This window comes from Scardinius erythrophthalmus (genome assembly GCF_964197995.2).
Source record: "Scardinius erythrophthalmus genome assembly, chromosome: 20".
In the NCBI taxonomy this organism is placed as follows: domain Eukaryota; kingdom Metazoa; phylum Chordata; class Actinopteri; order Cypriniformes; family Leuciscidae; genus Scardinius; species Scardinius erythrophthalmus.
Window position 1 is genome coordinate 10222920 of NC_138240.1, and position 17767 is coordinate 10240686.

The window sequence follows — 17767 nt, forward strand, 5'->3', positions numbered from 1 at the left end:
ACAGCAGCTGAATATCTCATCTACACTGTATATATCTTTCCTTTTCTATATTATATCTATCTCTCTGAACTTAGATCCGACAAAACTACATAATGTCATGTTCTGTAAAGAAAATACACTACCGTTTAAGTTTGGAGTCAGTGAGATTTAAGATCTCAGACTTTTACTCAGCACGGACACATTAAATTCCAAAAAACAACAAAAAGTGACAGTAAAGATATTTATAATGCTTTCCATTTCAAATAAATAAAAATAATTTCTTTAGAAATTCATCAGATAATTCTGGAAAAAAAAGATACTTTAAAAAAAAAATGAAGCAGCACAACTGTTTTCAACATTGATAATAATAAATGTACTGAAGCCTAGCTGCTGAAAATTCTGCTTTATTATCATCACAGGAATTAATTACTTTTTTTAATATATTCAAATAGAAAACAGTTATTTAAATTGTAACAATATTACTGTTTTTACTGTATTCTTGACCCCAAACTTTTGTGTACATTCCAGACGCATACATTTAAAATATAGCATAACACACATTTAAAATGGGACACTTTTAATGATGATTGCATAGGATTTTTTACCCTCTCGAAAGTGTGAGGGCTTTTCCTCCTTTTATCTTTTATGATTGCGCACCTGATATAATTCGGCCTTCATAATGCCTTGATTTGTGTTTGGTGAAGATGCTAAAAGTAAGTCGAAAATGTAAAACATAGTAGAAGCAATAACTCTGAACACAGAACATTAAAATGAGCCAACACAAATTTAATAAAAAAGGTTCATAATTAGAGAAAACAGTGAAAACGGATATCGAATCAATTAAAATCTAGTAAAACAAATCTGAAGCCCTTTTTTTCTCAGTACTTACTGCGCTTTGCCTCTGTTGGGCATGGGCAGTTTATGCGATGAAATTAGTGGTAACAGAATTTCTTAAATTCACCCTGAGAATGTCTTCATAAAGTTCTTTCCTAAATTTCAGCATTTCCTCCAAGTTCTTGTTCTGTAGAGTTTCCTGTAAAGAGGTTAGAGTGGTATTATTGGGAAGAGTGAATTTGGTTCCACTCTCCAATGCCTTTACCATCCCCAGTGACATCTCAAATGAACCCTTTAAATCGGAACACAATGGGAAAATGCAGGCGTTCCACAAACTGCACATGGATGCGTCTCCTGAGAACCTGATCCTTTCGAGACACAAGCCCCAGAGTCTAACACAATCCTCCAGATTAACCTTACACAAACTCAGAGCTTTCATATCAGCAGGGCTGGATACGTTTCTCTTTAGATCATCTTGAATACCAAAAACCACAGTCACAAAACCTGTTTTACCATCCAGGTTTACAGACAAAGAATGCATGAAAGTGTCACTTGGCACCATTATATCCGTGCCAATCCAGCATCCGCTGATGATAGATCTAGTACCCACTTTAACCTTAGTATCCAGTCTGGAGTATTCCACGACACTGCCCTGGGATACGGTCACAGTGGGATGCAGGATGCTATGCATCACGCAAGCTCTAGTTTCCTCCAATGGCTCCAAGTCGCACGCGCTGAAAGCGGCAGAGAGAAGGCCAAGTTCTTCTCTGAGACAGGGGTCAGCGGTAAAGTGGAACAAGTATTCCTCTGTGGTGCCGACATGATAGAACTTGGAGTTGTTGAGCAGGATGACGTTAAGTGCTGTGCCTCTGAGACGACGGAAAATCTTTCTGCGAATCTCAACAAGACCTTTTTCCTTCTTTGTGACGTTGGCTGTGTTTTCTGTGTAATCCACTGTAGCTTTTCGTCCCAGAGCTTGAAGAAAGTCCCCATAAGCATCGATTTCACATGTGAGAGGGCTGATTTCACTTAACAAGGTCAGCAGTGTCATAGCAGTCCCGTAATCAACATAATAAGTGCTGTCGGTGTAAACAAACTCCTCTCCTTCCCGCTTGCATACTGCGTTGCATATGCGCATCTTTTCGATGTTTGGCTTATGCAAAAATTGAGAGCAATTTCTATATTCCATGTCACAGATACTTGGCGTCTCTGCTGGTTCTAGAACAAAAACTCCATGTGTGGTCCCAACAGAGAGAGGGGAGGGATGTGCCAAGGCAGTAAAACCGGACTTATCAAACACAATGTTCTCTTGGTCAGGAACACTATAGAGCTCTATATCATCAGCACAGGTAACCAGAATTCCTGGCTTCATGTGTGAAGGGAAATCCACATACATTGCAAGTTTAAGCTCCAGCATCTGATATAAAGGCTTTCCCAGGGGCAAAGCTGTGAATATTTTACCCAGGGCACTGGCATTGGGTAAACGTTGACTGAATCCTCCTGCATTCATAACAAAATTAACAGATAAGTAAGTACATAACACAAAAATTGATTTTTTTTTTTGATGAAAAAAAAAAGAAGATATTTAAGTCAATTTATTTATTTATTAAGTAAGAAGATGTGTATATATAAAGCAAGATAATGTACAGTCAGCCAGTCATTATCACAGAATAACCCATTTATAGGATAATATACAAGACCCCTCAGTTTCATTTTGGGGTTTATTTTGCCCTTACACCTACTGTACATTATCCTTTACAAACACTACCATTCAAAAGTTTAGGGTCAGTAAGATATTTTTTTAATTAATGCTTTTATTCAGCAAGGATGCATTAAAATTGATATGACAGTAAAGACATTTATAAAGTTACAAACGTTTACCATTTTAAATAAATTCTGTTCTTCTGAACTAAGAATCCTGAAAAGTTTCATGTTTCCACAAAAATATTAAGCAGCAACTTTAGATAATAATTATAAGAAACATTTATTGAGCAGCAAATCAGCATATTAGAATGATTTCTGGGGATCATGTGAGACTGGAGTAATGATACTGAAAATTCCATCACAGGAATCAAATAAATCTTTACAATTTAAAAAAAAATTTTTATTGTATTTCACAACATTACTGTTCAATTTTAATCAAATCAATGTAGCATTGCTGAGTATAAGATACTTAAAAAAAAATAAATCTTACTGACCCCAAACTTTTGAACGGAAGTGTAAGGCTTATTAACAATGAACACAATTAAGGAATGAGGGATGATAATTAAAATAAATGTATTAAGTACCTGCATGAATTAGGATGACTTTAAATCCAGACAGTGACTTGCCATATTTGTCATGAAGAAATTGCAGTGAATGTAATGTGGACCCACCATTACCTGTATGGACAGATGATAAAACAGTTCTTAACAATGTGCTTGAAATAAAATATTTAAAAACAAGTTTTTAATATATCACACCAATCTTGCATCCTGGAGGATCTGCAAACACATGATAACTGATGCCAAGGGGCAGTTCTTTCCTCTCCAGTTTCTCAGTGATCTGAATTTCATAAGCAGACCTCTGGTCCTCATCCACGGCAGTAATGACCACCAGATCCCAGAATACATTAGTCTGAACTTCTTTACCTGTGGACAGGAAATTAATAACTTTTATTCTTGTTAAAGAAGCCCTCATGAACAGCAGACAAGTGTCAATATTATCAGCAACACTAATAAAAAAAAAAAAATACCACTGTATTACCATGTTTATTTGGACATGTATTGCATGCCATGGTATTCCAGGGGATTATAAAGAATACCATGTAAATACCATAGTATTTGAATCAGGTAAATCACTTAGCCATTTCTGATACCACCACTTTACCATGGTACCATAACAGTACAACACAAGTCAAACAGCTTTTGAAAAAGTAGTTTGAAGATATAATGGAAACTTTACCTCTCAACTGGTTGAATTTTTTTATTTTCTCTTTGGTGGATTTTTGCAGATGAACGTCTCCGCGTTCTGCCATTGTGAGACCACTCAAATCCACTGTCTATATGTCTATATCACTTCAATAAAATCTGAACTTTCAATCAACGACAAATATGAATCATACTGACGATCACTGATAACAGATGTACGGAAACATATGTGAAAAATAACGAGTTAATTGCCGTTTTCAAAATTCAGAGAATCTCACTTAAACTTGTGTTTACATGTACACTTCCGGGTTCCAGTCATGTGACAAACGAACTCTGACGTCTGTGTTTTAATTTGTTTATCGCTCTCTTCATCAAAATCATTTACGTTAAACTGAATTAATTAAATATTCAACCTCCCGACATAAAATTAATATTCTTTGTATTTTATTTGTAATGTAGTGTAAGTGGTTTGCAAGAAAATCTTTGGAGAAGATTCTTGTTTCCCAACCATTGTTGTCATAGCAACTTTTATCTTGCTTTCATACAGCCAACAAAAGAGTACAATTGAGAGCCAGGCACACCATGGTAAGAACAAACTCAACATCAGATTGAGATTTGAACAGTTTAATTTCAGTAAAGCATGTATTTGGAATAGTACTGTCATCATGCAGTGTTGACAATAGGCCTAATTCAGGATGTTTTGTATCCTTCAGAAAATGGAAAATATATGAATTTCAAAAAGATGTAAAAATGAATTCACTGAAAGCACACTGGGCCTATTTGCTAAACTGCTCCCAGTCTCTGATACTGGATCATGGCTACTGGACATCAGATGGTGAGAAAGACCCGAAGGACATTGTGATGGTCAGATTGAGCAGTTTGCTTTTAAAGAGTCTGGATCAGATTGGATCTTGCAGTGCAATGAGGATTTGCATCTTGGCTGACAACTTTCTGACCAGGATCGAAGCTCTGATGGCATGCAGTCACTTGGTGAAGTTAGATTTAAAAGGCAATCAGGTATGTACTTCATTTAATTGAACCCTGAATATTTGATTCACTTTTTTTAAAGGGATAGTTCACCCAAAACTGAAAATTCTGTCATTAATTACTCACTCTCATTTCGTTCCAACCCCGTACAACTTTTTATGAAATCTAAGAGATTTTTGTCCCTCTGTTGACAGCTACGCACCTGACATTTTGACGCTTCAAAAAGTTCATAAAACTAATCCATATGAATTGAGCGGTTTAGTCCAAATTTTCAGACTTGATCCACTGGTCATTATATAGATTAGTGGACTTGATCGCTTTATATGAGGAACAGATTTAATTTAGGCTTTTATTCACAGGTCAGTGAACATAAACAGAAGCTTAACCAAACCTGCTTGATGTGCGAGAACAAACCTATTGTGTAAGCTCAAACGTGCTGCGTAACACAAGAATGACCCTCAATGGTTCTCACACGTCAAGCGAACATGCTTGAGCTTCCGTTTACCACAACTGATGTGTGTTGATGTTTATATGTGAACATATGTGAAGTTGATTGTGAGATGTGAATAAAAGACTAAATTAAATCTAAATTCTGAAAATTTGGACTAAGCTGCTCAATTCATATGGATTAGTTTTACGATCTCTTTATGAACTTTTCGAAGCGTCAAGGTGTCGGTTGCGTAGCTGTCAATGGAGGGACAGAAATCTCTCAGATTTCATCAAAAAGATCTTCATTTGTGTTTCGAAGATGAACGAAAGTCTTAAGGTTTTGGAACGGCATGAGGGTGAGTAAATAATGACAGAATTTTCATTTTTGGAGAACTATCCCTTTAAGGAGAACAAATCACTAATAATCATCTTTTGCTCAGATCGTTGAGCTCCCTGATGCTTCATGTTGGAGCCATCTGAGAGAATTACAACTTCTATATCTACACGACAACAACATGTCAACCTGGGACAATATTAAAGGCCTCTCGGGCTGTTTAAAGCTGAATGCTTTAACTCTCTATGACACCCCACTCAGTTTAAAGAAGAACTACAGGCACTGTCTGGTCAACAACATATGGTCACTGAAGGCCTTGGACAACTTTGTTATCTCGGACGAGGAAATCATCCAAAACTGGTCCCTTCCTTTACATTTCAAAGCAATGAAGCAACACTTTTGTGTCAGTTTGTACCCGTCTACAAAGTCGGTTAGTGCTCATTATTTTCTTCTTTGTTTGGTGTGTTTACTGTTGTGTCCAAATCTTATTTTGATGTTTTCTTTTTCTTCAGGATTCATTTGAGACAGAAATGAAAGCTGTGTCTAAGATAATCACTGAAATAAACAGGATTCAGGCCTTTTATTCTCCTACACTCATTGTACAGCGCTGGATCCGAGGCCATTTAGTTAGAAAAAGTCTTGGGTAAATATGTTACGTTGCAGAGGTTTTTGATATCTTGACAGTTTCTAAGCTTCACTAAAATGTACAGGGCAATTACTTACCAGTAGAAATATTATTTGGGATATTTGTTCAGTGGGTCTATAGAAGTTGGTTTTTAAGAAGAATTCTGCATTCAGACTTTGTAGTACAAAGAAACACACAGCGTCTGGGAAACCATTCATTTCCACCCCACCTGTGAGGGCAGAAAATGAGCAGCAACCATCTCAGTCTCAGAAAACCATAGAGGAGGACACAGATGACAACCATGAGCTAGTATGTACAATATTTGACTGATGTACACTACCATTCAAAAGTTTAGGGTCGGTAAGATTTTTAATGTTATATTTGATAATATATTTGATTAAAAAACAAAACTGTTAAAACAGCAATATTGTGAAATATTAGTTCAATTTAAAATAACTATTTTCCCTTTGAATATATTTTAATTTATTCCTGTGATGGCAAAGCTGAATTTTTAGCATCAAAACTCCAGTCTTCAGTGTCACATGATCCTTCAGAAATCATTCTAACATGCTGATTTGCTGCTCAAGAAATAATTCTTATTATTGTCAATGCTAAAAACAGTTGTGCTGCTAAACATTTTTGTGGAGACCATGATAAAAAAAATATTTTCAATATTTTTTGATGAATAGAATGTTTAAAAAAACGCATGAATTTGACCTGGAAATATTTTGTAATATTATAAATGTACTCACTGTCACTTTTGGACAATTTATTTGATTAAAAGTATTCATTTCTTTCAAAAAAAATTATAAATCTTACTGACCCCAAACTTTTGAATAGTATCACATATACTGCACATTGTTAATTAGTTAAAAATGTGTGCTTTGTAACTCAGGTGCTGTATTCTAACATGTAGTTATGTTTGTCAGACAAAGGAAAAGAATACAGAGATCAAAAGGCTTCACGTAAACCTTAATAAGCTGATGCAAACTCTCTGCCCAGAGGTAATGTGACAGTATAAGTATTAACACTTAACACTATATCTAAAAGTAGACTGTTTAGCAATCATGCATTGGTCACTTTTACACAGGTTTTTGAGGAAGCTACAAATGCTGAATCATTTGATGGTCAACAAGGCATGATAGTACCATACAACAGCCCTAAATGCAGAAGTCTGAAATCTGAAGGCCAAATAAGCACATTCGACCAAGGTACAACAGAGTTTTAGCTTTAATTAGCTTTCTTAAATTTTATTCACCAATATTCGTTTTGTATGTCCAGATACTATTGTGAATGGTGGCCTCTGTAATGAAGAAATTGAGGAAGGAACCTTTCATGTTTTGGGACTGAAGGCTTTGGTCCACCAGAGTGAGCCACTGAGTGACATGTTGTGGTCCCGTAAAGCTGCGGGACAGGACATCTGTGAAGCTTTCAGACATTTTCACACTCAGAGACCTGGTCTACAGCCTCACTCACCAGCCATTACTTCAGGGAAGCGGCTGGTTGGTCGTTGCCATGACAACATCAGCCTCACCCCCTTTAAAGTAATTGAAAGAGCCCATCAATCATTTGACGAGGCCAGAATACAGAAACATCTTGCAGAGAAGGTAACAGAGCACCACGTTGACCATGAAGTGGCCAAAGGGCACAGATACGACTTCATGGAGGCTCGGAAGACAGACGTGCGCCTGCGTCAGGAGCGTGAAATGGCTGATATGGAGAAAACTCTCATTATACAGAGAGCCAAGCTGGAACGGGACGTCCATCATGCGCGTCAGACACATGCCCAGTTTCTGGAAGAGAAGAGGAGGAGGATCCAGGAGCAAAAGATGGTTTGCAGGTTCAGCCAACAGCACATCTCTCTAGCGAGGACCGTACTCCGATATAACACATGGAAACGTGCTAACCAGCAATAGATGCATGAATCTTATTAATTAAACTCAGTTTTACATGGAACATGACATTTGAATGTGTTAGTTTGAACACCTTGTGTAGATTCAAAAGCAGATTTACTATACTATAGTGTAGAATAGTCTATTATATTATAGTACTCAACTGAAGATGTCTGCAAAGGTTATATAGATAATGGGATCTGCTCCTCTTTTTAAAATCCAAAACATTACATAACAGGGATCCAAAAATAATCTCCTAATACACAACCACCCCCGTCCGTCAGTCACAAGTCAAGAGTAACTAGTGTTAAAGCCACAGTCTAACTTTACATAACAAATAATTCCACACTGAGTCATCATTACACTCATTAAAATAGCACTTAAGAAAGATGAACTGAATGGCATGTTTTAGCTGGAGAACAGAAGCAAGAAGAAAGTCAAATCATTGCCATTTTTCATAGTACAAGGATCTTTAAATCATCTTTTAATGCCAAAACCAATTTTGCATGAGAATGAATAAAGATGTACTGCACTAAATTGCTACATGTAAAAGTACTAATGAAAACAACATAAAAAATCATTATCCCATGTCTTCATCCAGAAGTCCAACAAATCAGGAATGTGAAATTCAATGTATTGTTCTGGTCTAACATAAAAAGGTATAGAATCTAACATTTGTAAATGACTAGACTGAAAATCTATGCAAACTTGATCTTAACTTGAACTTGTCACAGGAAGTACCACATATCGACCTTGCCACCTATTTGAAGGTTGTTCATGTTATTTTGAGTACTAAAGTCATTGAGAAGGACTAAAGACCCGTTCACACCAAGGACGATAACTATAAAGATAACGATAAAGATATAATTCTAAAAATCGTTCTCCATAATAAAGAATAACAGAGTTCACACCACAACTATAACGATAAAGACATGAGGAACGATATCGTTGGGATCACTTTCAGAGCGATTTTTTTCCAGCTGTCGAACGATAAAACACTGACAGCCAATCAGAATCCATTCTAATTTAAAGGTCTCGCGTAAAATGGATCTGGATCATCCGGGCGCGCGCGTGCTTAGAATAAAAAGACCGTTATCGGTCGCTGGTGTGGACACATATATAGTTATCTTTATCGTTATCTTTATAGTTATCGTGCTTGGTGTGAACGGGCCTTAACAGTGCAATAAACTAGATTGGTCTTCTGGTAAAGGCATCTATAGAGATTTTTACATGATTGCACATGACCCTGAATTCTAGCTTATAGTCAAGAAGGTGAATATATATATGAAAAAATATCTATTTTTTAAATAATAATAATAATATTCATCATGTCTACATTACAAAATAATGTGTAATATCTTTACGATCTGGTGTTTTAACAGAAAAAGGATCATGAAAACAATGCAAATACCTTTTTCTGAATTCATACAGAAAAACAGATGTGAATGTCTATGTCATCCCAATTCTACAGTGAAGTCTTGACGCAAACCATTATTTTTCAGAAACAAAATCAATTACTGAATAGCACTGAATGTCGACTTCAACTTCTCCCTGAGTTTTGTCACTGGGTGGAGGTGGGCAGAGAAGCCAGGCTGTCTTTATTCCCCTCCAGGAAAGCGCTACATGAGGCAAAGGTGCGGTAGAAGCTGGAGGAGAGCCCAGCGATGTCAGTGGAGATATAGGGCAGCACGCCAGGAGTGGCCTGGTTGTAGTAAGAAATCTGAGAGAAATGCATACATAAGCATGTAAGCCAGACGCACTTAACCTTTAGTACTTTAACACCTATGTGGCAGAATCAGGAACCACTCTAAGCAGTTTCTAAACATGAGTTATAATAAATGGTGTTATTGGCTAATGTACATGCATATTATTTCAGTTAAAGAGATTGTTATGTTTAAAGCTGTGTTAATTCTTGAACTTTGACTCATTCAGTCATTCAGTATGAGTGTCCATTAGGTTTTCTGTGTATTTATTACCTTTGTGAAAGAGCTTTCCTCTTCCCAGATACTGAACCCAGCACAGAGCACCTCTCCTCTGTTGTAGTCTTCAGTAGGAGGGTACGCAGGCAGGGTAACAGAACGCAAGGCAATCAAGTAAGGGTCTCTGAAAAGGACAAAGATATAATAATAACTAATGTTATACTGTCCTTTGGAAAGACAAAACAAAATTCATTCTTTAGGAGTTAGAGGTTTACCCAGAATCACAAGGGCGCCTCCTAGAGGCCAGGAGGATGAATTCCTGGACCTTGCCCCCTTTAGTCACAGAGGGGGTGACAACACGGTAGATGGTGTCGTCTTCATGTGGGTCGGTTATCACTTCACACTCTCTGTATTAGAGCATATTTATTATGTTCAGTCATAATATTAGTTCTACGTTAAGTAATTTGAAACTGGCTGATAATTTAGCTTTATCTACAAGACGACCTGAAAGAAAATTCAGTTGTTGCAATATAGTATATTTCAACATTTTCTGTACCAGCCACCCTGGTCATATTGTTTATTTGTGAAGATGAATAATATAGTGAGATGTAGTAATTGTAAATAATTCAAATGTTATATTAGTGAGCCATTCTCATAGGATTCCTCACAGTCATTTTGATGCAGCAAAATACATTTGACATACTGGTAGTGGTGGTCCCATGCCTTCCTTCGCCTTAGATCAGACAGTAACAGAAACACCTGCTCGGCCGCCATGGCCACATGGGTCTCCACCTTAAAGCACAAAATCTGGTTCTCCTCCAGCGTGTATAAGCTCACCTGGGCACAACGTTTCAGCTCATAAATTTCTCTCAAGCTTCTACAGTATTTTTGACTGCTCAAGTCACCCATTTAATCTCAAAAGGACAAAATGAAAACTTTAAAAATAGGGTTTACAAAGATTATCCACCTTGTTTTTCTCTGAGGTCAAGACCCAGTTGGTCCGGGCAGCTAACATTTTCAGTGCCGAAACATTATTGTAACTGAGGTACATCTGGGAAGATATGGAATAGTCACGTGATTCTGTAAAGTATTTTGAAATAGTCACGTGATTCTGTAAAGTATTTTGAGTATATCCATAACATTTATAGCTCTTAGAACAGGTTAATATACCTGGTTACTTTGGTCCCAGGGAACTGAGAGAGGAACCTCACTTTGCTTGCAGGATATTATGTACTTCCTGTAAGAGGAGAGCATACTCATGTGATCAGTGTCCCATGCTGGTCTGCCATGCAGGAATTTTTATAACTGTAAAGTAAACTTTGAATATGACATACAGCCAGAGCTTATAAATAGCATATGATCATAAAAATATGACATAACGGCCTGGTTTCACAGACAAGGCTTAGATTAAACCAGGCTTAAGTAGCTTTTATAAATGTACGTTCGAAAAACAAAATTGAATCTTGAATAAAACAATGATAATGGCATATTTTAAGATATGACAGAGCAAGTTTCTTTCAGTTAAGACAGCTCAAACATGCATTTTAGTCTGGGACTAGGTTTAAGCCTTGTCTGTGAAACCAGCCAAACCTGTTATAAAAGAGACATACTACAGGATCCTACCTGTCGAGGCGGATTTTCTTTCTGGCTATGGCTTCCTGAAAGCGCCTCTTACCATCCTAAAAAGACAGGATGAGGAGATTATGATTTCTTATCTAAAAAATAAATAAAATCTAAATAAGATACGGTTTTAAAAACTGCATGTTTTTATGTCAAGGAAGCACTTCAATTCTGTTTCACCCTCTTGAACCCATCCAACAAACTCCTCTGTCAACAAGTTTAACTTATCCACCATGTGAGGGATTATAAGAATGTTACAGCGCTCACCACAGGCTCAGGCCGTATCCTTGGCAAAGTGCGTGGCTTCCTGTCATTGTCCAAGACCTCAAAGTTCATGAAGGCCGTGTTGATGTGTCGCAGGGGTTCTCCACCCTGATAGGCCTCTGCACACACTCCCACCTCCATACTGGAATAGCAAACACAACATAGCAGTTGCGCAAGGATAAATCAGGCTTCTTGATTCATGTATGTAAGTGATACTGAGCTACTAAATGTAATATAATAATAATAGCTGTTTTCTATTTTAATATATTTTAAAATGTAATTTATTCCTGTAATGTCAAAGCTGAGTTTTCAGCATCATCACGAGAGCACCACGACACATGCGTGTTGTGTTGATGCAGGAGCAGACGTTGTTGCGTGAACACATGTTGGAGATCAATATTTTGTAGACCCATAGAGTGGCAATTTCTATTTTGTTTTTTTCACACAAAAAAACACTTTTGTCGCTTTATAAAATTGAGGTTAAACCACTGGAGTCACATGGATCACTTTAATGTTGTGTTTACTACCTTTCTGAGGCTTCAAAGTGGAAGTTGTGTAGGCTATCAATGAAGGGACAGAAAGCTCTCAGATTTCATTACTAAGACCTTCATTTGTGTTCAGATTGGATTGGGACGACATGACGGTGAGTAATTAATGACAGAATTTTTTAATGACAGAACTTCCAAAACAATCCTATTAACATCAAACTTTTGAATGTTTGGGGTATTCGCCCCAGTGGTCAGCACAATTTTTATTTTAATATAGTGGTACCTTTTCTTGAAAGCATTGTTTACGATTGCCTTCAACACCAGTCTGTCTCCAATGTGGGAGGGGCCACGAAAGTGGAACATGTCTATGCTCCGCAGAATTGGGTGAGCATTACACAAACGGCTAGAGGAAAAAGCATACAGAGTATAATGTATAAGTGTAATGCACCAAAACACCAATGATTTATTTACAGGTTCTAATTATTTTTCTATAATAGAATATCCTGAATTTGATTTTTGTCATCAGATTCAACTGTAGTAGAACAGTGACTGTACACCTGGCAGAGATGGTGGCTACATTCTCCATCCAGGCCATGATTTGTCCACCGAAGGTGCTGACCTGGTGATTGGCATGAGGCGGCAGCACCAGCTCGACGCTCTCTACCCGAGTTCTCTCTGCAGGCACCGCATCCTGGTAATCTAGATGCTCACTCACTGACAAACAAATAGAGCACCACTTATCAGAGCTCGTGCATCTTCCACTCTATTTATTCTACACACTTCAAACCACGTGACCCTTTGTAAGCGAACGGTGAAGGTTTACTGCACATATATAAGATTAAATTAATGTTGGCGGAATACTCATGAAGAGACACCAAACAAACCAAATGACACCTTTAATCATGAACACAACTTCATGTGATTCATGACTCATTTCCCATGGCCTCTCTTCAAAGTCTTGGAGGTAAACAAACACACCTGGTGAGAGTCTCTGCTCACCTGTCTGAGAGGAGCAGCTGCTGAGGAGGTCGATAATAGTCTCTGCGTGGATTAGTCTCATCCTCCTGCGCTCGGCTGCGAGGCTGTACTCCATCTGCTCTGCCTGCGTGCGTGGAATCACCTGCTTGAGCTGTACCTGTGCAAACCCAAACACTGCAATGATCAATCACAACTCTAACAAGACATGGAGCAAATCCAAGATCTTCTTCACAGATCTGATTCAAAGGTGTGCCTAAAAAGATTTGTTTCTGTGACGTTTCTTACCTTTCCCGCTTCTGTACGACGGGCCACAAAGGTGGCGAAAGCGTGGCAGACCTTCCACTGTCTGTCACTAAAGAGATCTTCACAGCTCACCGAAATCCCAACCTGTGACAAAGACCGACATCATCAGTCCCACGTTTGGTTTTATTCATTTAGCAGAAGCTTTTGTCCAAAGTGAATTACAAATCAGAAACATTGCAAGTAATTTATCATAAGAGTCAGCAATATTCAAAGTACACACTGACAAGTTTCCAGCATAAACTAGATGTGAAATGCATAAAGTGAAATGCAGTGTTTTGGTTGTTCATTAGTCAAAGACCAAAATTCTACATGTTAATAAAATCAATAGGTGTTTGATTATTAAAATCATTTGTGCGCTCTATTTTGCGCAAAATAGTCACCTTTATTTATATAGTGCTTTATCCAACACAAATAGTTTCAAAGCAGCTTTACAGTGATAAACAGGAAAATAATGATTCAATGATGCAAACAGAATTCAATTCTGCAGCAAAGCCGCTCTAAAAAGACAATAGTGTCATTGTTCAGCTGAAATCAGTTCAGAGTTGATTCAGTTTGGTTCAATAACTCTGTAAAGTTAATCCATTGTGAAATTAGTTCAATTTAGCTATAAAGCAGCTCTGCAGAAAGCTCCAGCTCAGTTCAGTTCTCATCCAATAGTGTCAGTGCAGTGAAATCCATAATATTACTGAATATTAAGTGAATATTAAATAGCAGTATAGATCCTACAAACCTCCATGCTGGATGTGAAGGCTCTGTTGACTTTGGCTGTAATGTTTACAACCTGTCCAATCCTGAAGAAGCAACAAAACATATAATCAAGCAAAAACTTCTTGTTTCAATTTGAGGTAAGTTCCTGTATATGATTTTACCCTATGGTTGTTTCAAAGTGAATGTCATCCACTGAAGCTGTTATACAGGAGCAGCCGGCATGTCTTTCAGCTGGAAACAAGAGAGCAAATATTTAATGATTATTAAATGTTTACACCCAAAGCAAGTATTTAAGCAGGTTCTTCTGAAAACGCAAGTAGGTAATTCTGAAGGAAGAAATAAGGTTCTGCGCTTCCGAATGAAGAGAAAACAAACAGGCCAACGCAGCTCATTTTGAGCAACATGAAGGGAAGCATGTAAAGCTGTTACCAACCACCATCTGTGCTTTTCACAGTGCTACAAAGGTTTAGCCACAGAAATGCTTTTGCCTTTTATCAGCTAAATATGATTCAAAATCATTCCAACTGCTATTAAACTTTCTCACCAGCCCGATACTCTGTTTATTCACGGTAAGAGGATGGAAATCACAGTCTAAACTGTAAAGACTCCTCCATCTGTGATGTCTAATGACACTTAGTACAAGCATATGGTGTGGGGGTGTTTACATGAATATCGGAGGTGACGGCAATGATTCAGAGTGAAATTAAATCACCTTAAAACATTTACTTGAAATAGTTTTACTGGATCATTGGCAGGGATCAGTTGTGAGCTGAATTTAAAATAAAATAAAATAAAATAATCATGGTTTCATTTAAACAGTGACAGCAACTCAGTTTTTCTCTAACATTAAGAATACCCCAAACGGACCTGACAGGCAGGCGGTGGAGTCCATCCACTTGAGCAGCTGCCCAGAACTGAGTTCTCCACAGTGGTTTGCATGGCAGGGAAGGACTATCTGGCTCATCTTTACTTCAGTTGGGTTCCTATACATCTCCCCATTCTCCAGAATGAACATGGGCTCTGCTAGCAGCATAGGGTCCCTGGTCTCACTTTCCATGACTAGGGCTCTGTTGGACAGAGAAATATATTTACATATTAAGATCCATATTTGGCGGTAATCAAAATCATAGAACATCACTGCCTTGAAGCATGTCAGGAAGGTGGAAGGTCAAAAGTTCAGGAAGTGTAGCTTTAAGGCCATCCTCTTATATAAAGTTTTCTTGTATAAACATTTGCTTGAATATCAGGACAGGTAACTGTTGTCATTTTCACAGGATTCATGGTGAGGTCAAGGCACATTAAGTCATCACACAAGCTCATGCTTCTTTTAAACCTTTTATATTATCATATGTGATTCCAAATGCACAGTCACTAATTGTGGCCTGTCCATTTTACTTGTTATTTTCATGAGTCACATCAATTTTGAGTCAGTTCAAAAGGGATTAGTCATACCAATTTAGTTAAGGCTACTTGAAAGTGCTAGACTTGCAACAGATTTATAATCAGAGAAAATTCCTTATGGAATTACTGCAGACCCTACAAGAACAGATTATTCTGCATTAATAAAAAATAGTATTGTATTGTATTGTAAACATATTGTTAATTAAATTAAATCAAGAGATTTTTTTTATAAACATCAATAAAAATTATTCTATCACCCAAGCAGTGTGTATTAGCTACACAATGAATTTCAGTTTATTTTGCACCAGTTAGCCAAACACTATCTTACAGACTTATATATATATATATATATATATATATATATATATATATATATATATATATATATATATATATATATAATTTATTTGTATATTTCGATTTATAATAAACGATGAGTTATGATAATATGCATGTTTTGTGTTCCATGAAACGTCTATTAAAATTAAAATAAAAAACAAATTATTTAAAATGACTGGAAAAACAGTGAAAGACACATTAAAACTAATAAAAATAGCTCGCGCCATGTGAAAGTATAACAGCAAAACAATATGAAGAAGAAGATTTGGAGCCAGATCAGAAACAGGACAAAGCCGTTTTTGTCTGTAAAAACTACGTGCCATAGCGATTAATAATACGCTTAACTCGTTTCTGTTTGTTATTAACTCAAGCCTGTGCATACAGTCAAATATTAAGAGACATCTAATTACAAAACGTGTTAGAGCTGATATATTTATAGCTAATATTTTTTTAGGTGGACTTTACAATAAAAAGCATAAAAACTTAACCAATCATATCAGTGTGCCGTTATTCAGCATCAAAACACAACTCTTGTTCGGTTCTTCTCATGTAGCCAACGGAACACTTGTCATGTGTCAGAAAAAGTGACTCATGACCTCTAACAAGTACTGGACTGGCATTAACCTGCTGTCAAATGACATAATTTTGCCCATTCATAAACGGTTTTCATTGTTATGAGTTAAGGTTATGGGAGACTACATAAAGTTAATAAATAATTAATTATTATAGATAGACTATATAAAAACTGCATATTAATTAATTATTTTTCTAATTCAAGACAACAACAAAAAAACAATATGTACGATTATTAAGTTTATCTGTTGATTTTTATGAAAAGCATATGATTAGCCTACGTTTTTCTAAAGTTTGCACAGCAGGTTATTCTGTGTCATTTCAAGTGTTTACTGCGTCTGAACTAAAATAGCCTTGGGAAATGAGCAAACTTACGTGAATAGATGTTAAACCACTCTCATTTGCACGAAGAAAGAAACGATGTCTGTGTGGTGTCTGAATCTTTGCAAGATATATGAAAAGAAATAAAAATACATTCTTATTCCCAGTCAAACAAAGTGTCCACACTGCGTTCTACTCTGTTCGCCCAATGAAGTTACAGTGACGCCCAGAAACTTTTTAAGGTAGACTGAATCCATTACTCAAGATCAGCTCTCACTCTGACCTTATGGAATTAGGGTGAAACAACAGGCTAACAATAGCACATTTTAAAATATATATTACGAAACAAATATAATCTGCTTACAGGGGTTTAATAACTTAGATAGGCCAATTTAAGATATTGTTAACAGACCCGAAATCAATATAAACATGTCTTTTTGTAATTAGCCTACTTACAAAGAATTTCTTAATCGAAATGTATTGCAAAGAGTGCAATTATGATTACTCTCGTGTAATAGGCAATAAATAGGCTAACTTAAGTTTAAAAATAAAAATATGTATAATAATGAATTTTACATTACATTTTAATGCTATTTTCTTTGAATTGTACATTATATTATCTGGCTATTTTTTTTCTTCTATTTTTCTATTTCAATTATTTCCAAGCCGTAATAGTAGCTTAAGTGAGGCTTTAATAGTAGCCTTAATTCAGCTTGATTCCATTGTTCGTATTGTGCTTTCTCACAGTTTTACTACCATAGCATGCAACCCATTTAGTCAACAGAGTAAACAAATACAGGGCTAATTAATGTGGAGCGCCTAATGCAACCCATCTTTAAAGAATCACAGGAAATTGGAGGAAGG

At 36.7% G+C, this 17767-nt stretch overlaps 3 protein-coding genes and 1 long non-coding RNA gene across 4 annotated transcripts; 2 read left to right on the forward strand and 2 right to left on the reverse strand.

The window, feature by feature from the left end:
* Nucleotides 1–368: 368 nt before the first annotated feature.
* On the reverse strand, nucleotides 369–4064 carry fpgt (fucose-1-phosphate guanylyltransferase). Its single transcript, XM_081349402.1, has 4 exons — nucleotides 3757–4064; nucleotides 3276–3443; nucleotides 3102–3194; nucleotides 369–2313 (listed from the first exon to the last, which is right to left on the reverse strand). Exons 1-4 carry the CDS (start codon nucleotides 3827–3829, stop codon nucleotides 899–901), a joined length of 1749 nt encoding a protein of 582 aa, XP_081205528.1. The 5' UTR covers nucleotides 3830–4064; the 3' UTR covers nucleotides 369–898.
* Nucleotides 4065–4267: 203 nt separating this feature from the next.
* On the forward strand, nucleotides 4268–8442 carry lrriq3 (leucine-rich repeats and IQ motif containing 3). Its single transcript, XM_081348494.1, has 7 exons — nucleotides 4268–4739; nucleotides 5579–5902; nucleotides 5985–6115; nucleotides 6271–6406; nucleotides 7027–7101; nucleotides 7188–7308; nucleotides 7379–8442. Exons 1-7 carry the CDS (start codon nucleotides 4473–4475, stop codon nucleotides 8011–8013), a joined length of 1689 nt encoding a protein of 562 aa, XP_081204620.1. The 5' UTR covers nucleotides 4268–4472; the 3' UTR covers nucleotides 8014–8442.
* Nucleotides 8443–8471: 29 nt separating this feature from the next.
* Nucleotides 8472–17096, reverse strand: acot11b (acyl-CoA thioesterase 11b). Its single transcript, XM_081348493.1, has 16 exons — nucleotides 16958–17096; nucleotides 15137–15336; nucleotides 14431–14500; nucleotides 14292–14352; nucleotides 13544–13645; nucleotides 13280–13415; nucleotides 12838–12994; nucleotides 12564–12683; nucleotides 11796–11934; nucleotides 11532–11587; nucleotides 11079–11145; nucleotides 10876–10959; nucleotides 10612–10745; nucleotides 10184–10315; nucleotides 9966–10092; nucleotides 8472–9709 (listed from the first exon to the last, which is right to left on the reverse strand). The coding sequence occupies exons 2-16, from the start codon at nucleotides 15324–15326 to the stop codon at nucleotides 9551–9553; spliced, it is 1734 nt and encodes a 577-aa protein (XP_081204619.1). The 5' UTR covers nucleotides 15327–15336; nucleotides 16958–17096; the 3' UTR covers nucleotides 8472–9550.
* LOC308680379 lies at nucleotides 11932–14818 on the forward strand. The gene is made up of 4 exons (XR_014028913.1): nucleotides 11932–11997; nucleotides 12329–12435; nucleotides 12577–12664; nucleotides 12807–14818. It is a non-coding gene; the product is annotated as an uncharacterized lncRNA (long non-coding RNA).
* Nucleotides 17097–17767: the final 671 nt, after the last annotated feature.

What these genes read in the sequence shown, in the direction of transcription:
- fpgt (XM_081349402.1), bottom strand. Translation starts at nt 3,829, where the DNA reads ATGGCAGAACGCGGAGACGTTCATCTGCAAAAATCCACCAAAGAGAAA. An exon ending in AAAATTCAACCAGTTGAGAG is followed by an intron (nt 3,444 to 3,756) that starts GTAAAGTTTCCA and finishes TCCTGTCCACAG; the next exon opens with GTAAAGAAGTTCAGACTAAT. An exon ending in AGTCATCCTAATTCATGCAG is followed by an intron (nt 2,314 to 3,101) that starts GTACTTAATACA and finishes TTATGAATGCAG; the next exon opens with GAGGATTCAGTCAACGTTTA.
- lrriq3 (XM_081348494.1), top strand. Translation starts at nt 4,473, where the DNA reads ATGAATTCACTGAAAGCACACTGGGCCTATTTGCTAAACTGCTCCCAG. An exon ending in TGTACCCGTCTACAAAGTCG is followed by an intron (nt 5,903 to 5,984) that starts GTTAGTGCTCAT and finishes CTTTTTCTTCAG; the next exon opens with GATTCATTTGAGACAGAAAT. An exon ending in TGCAAACTCTCTGCCCAGAG is followed by an intron (nt 7,102 to 7,187) that starts GTAATGTGACAG and finishes ACTTTTACACAG; the next exon opens with GTTTTTGAGGAAGCTACAAA.
- acot11b (XM_081348493.1), bottom strand. Translation starts at nt 15,326, where the DNA reads ATGGAAAGTGAGACCAGGGACCCTATGCTGCTAGCAGAGCCCATGTTC. An exon ending in CTCCACCGCCTGCCTGTCAG is followed by an intron (nt 14,501 to 15,136) that starts GTCCGTTTGGGG and finishes TCTTGTTTCCAG; the next exon opens with CTGAAAGACATGCCGGCTGC. An exon ending in AAGAAAATCCGCCTCGACAG is followed by an intron (nt 11,146 to 11,531) that starts GTAGGATCCTGT and finishes CTCCTCTTACAG; the next exon opens with GAAGTACATAATATCCTGCA.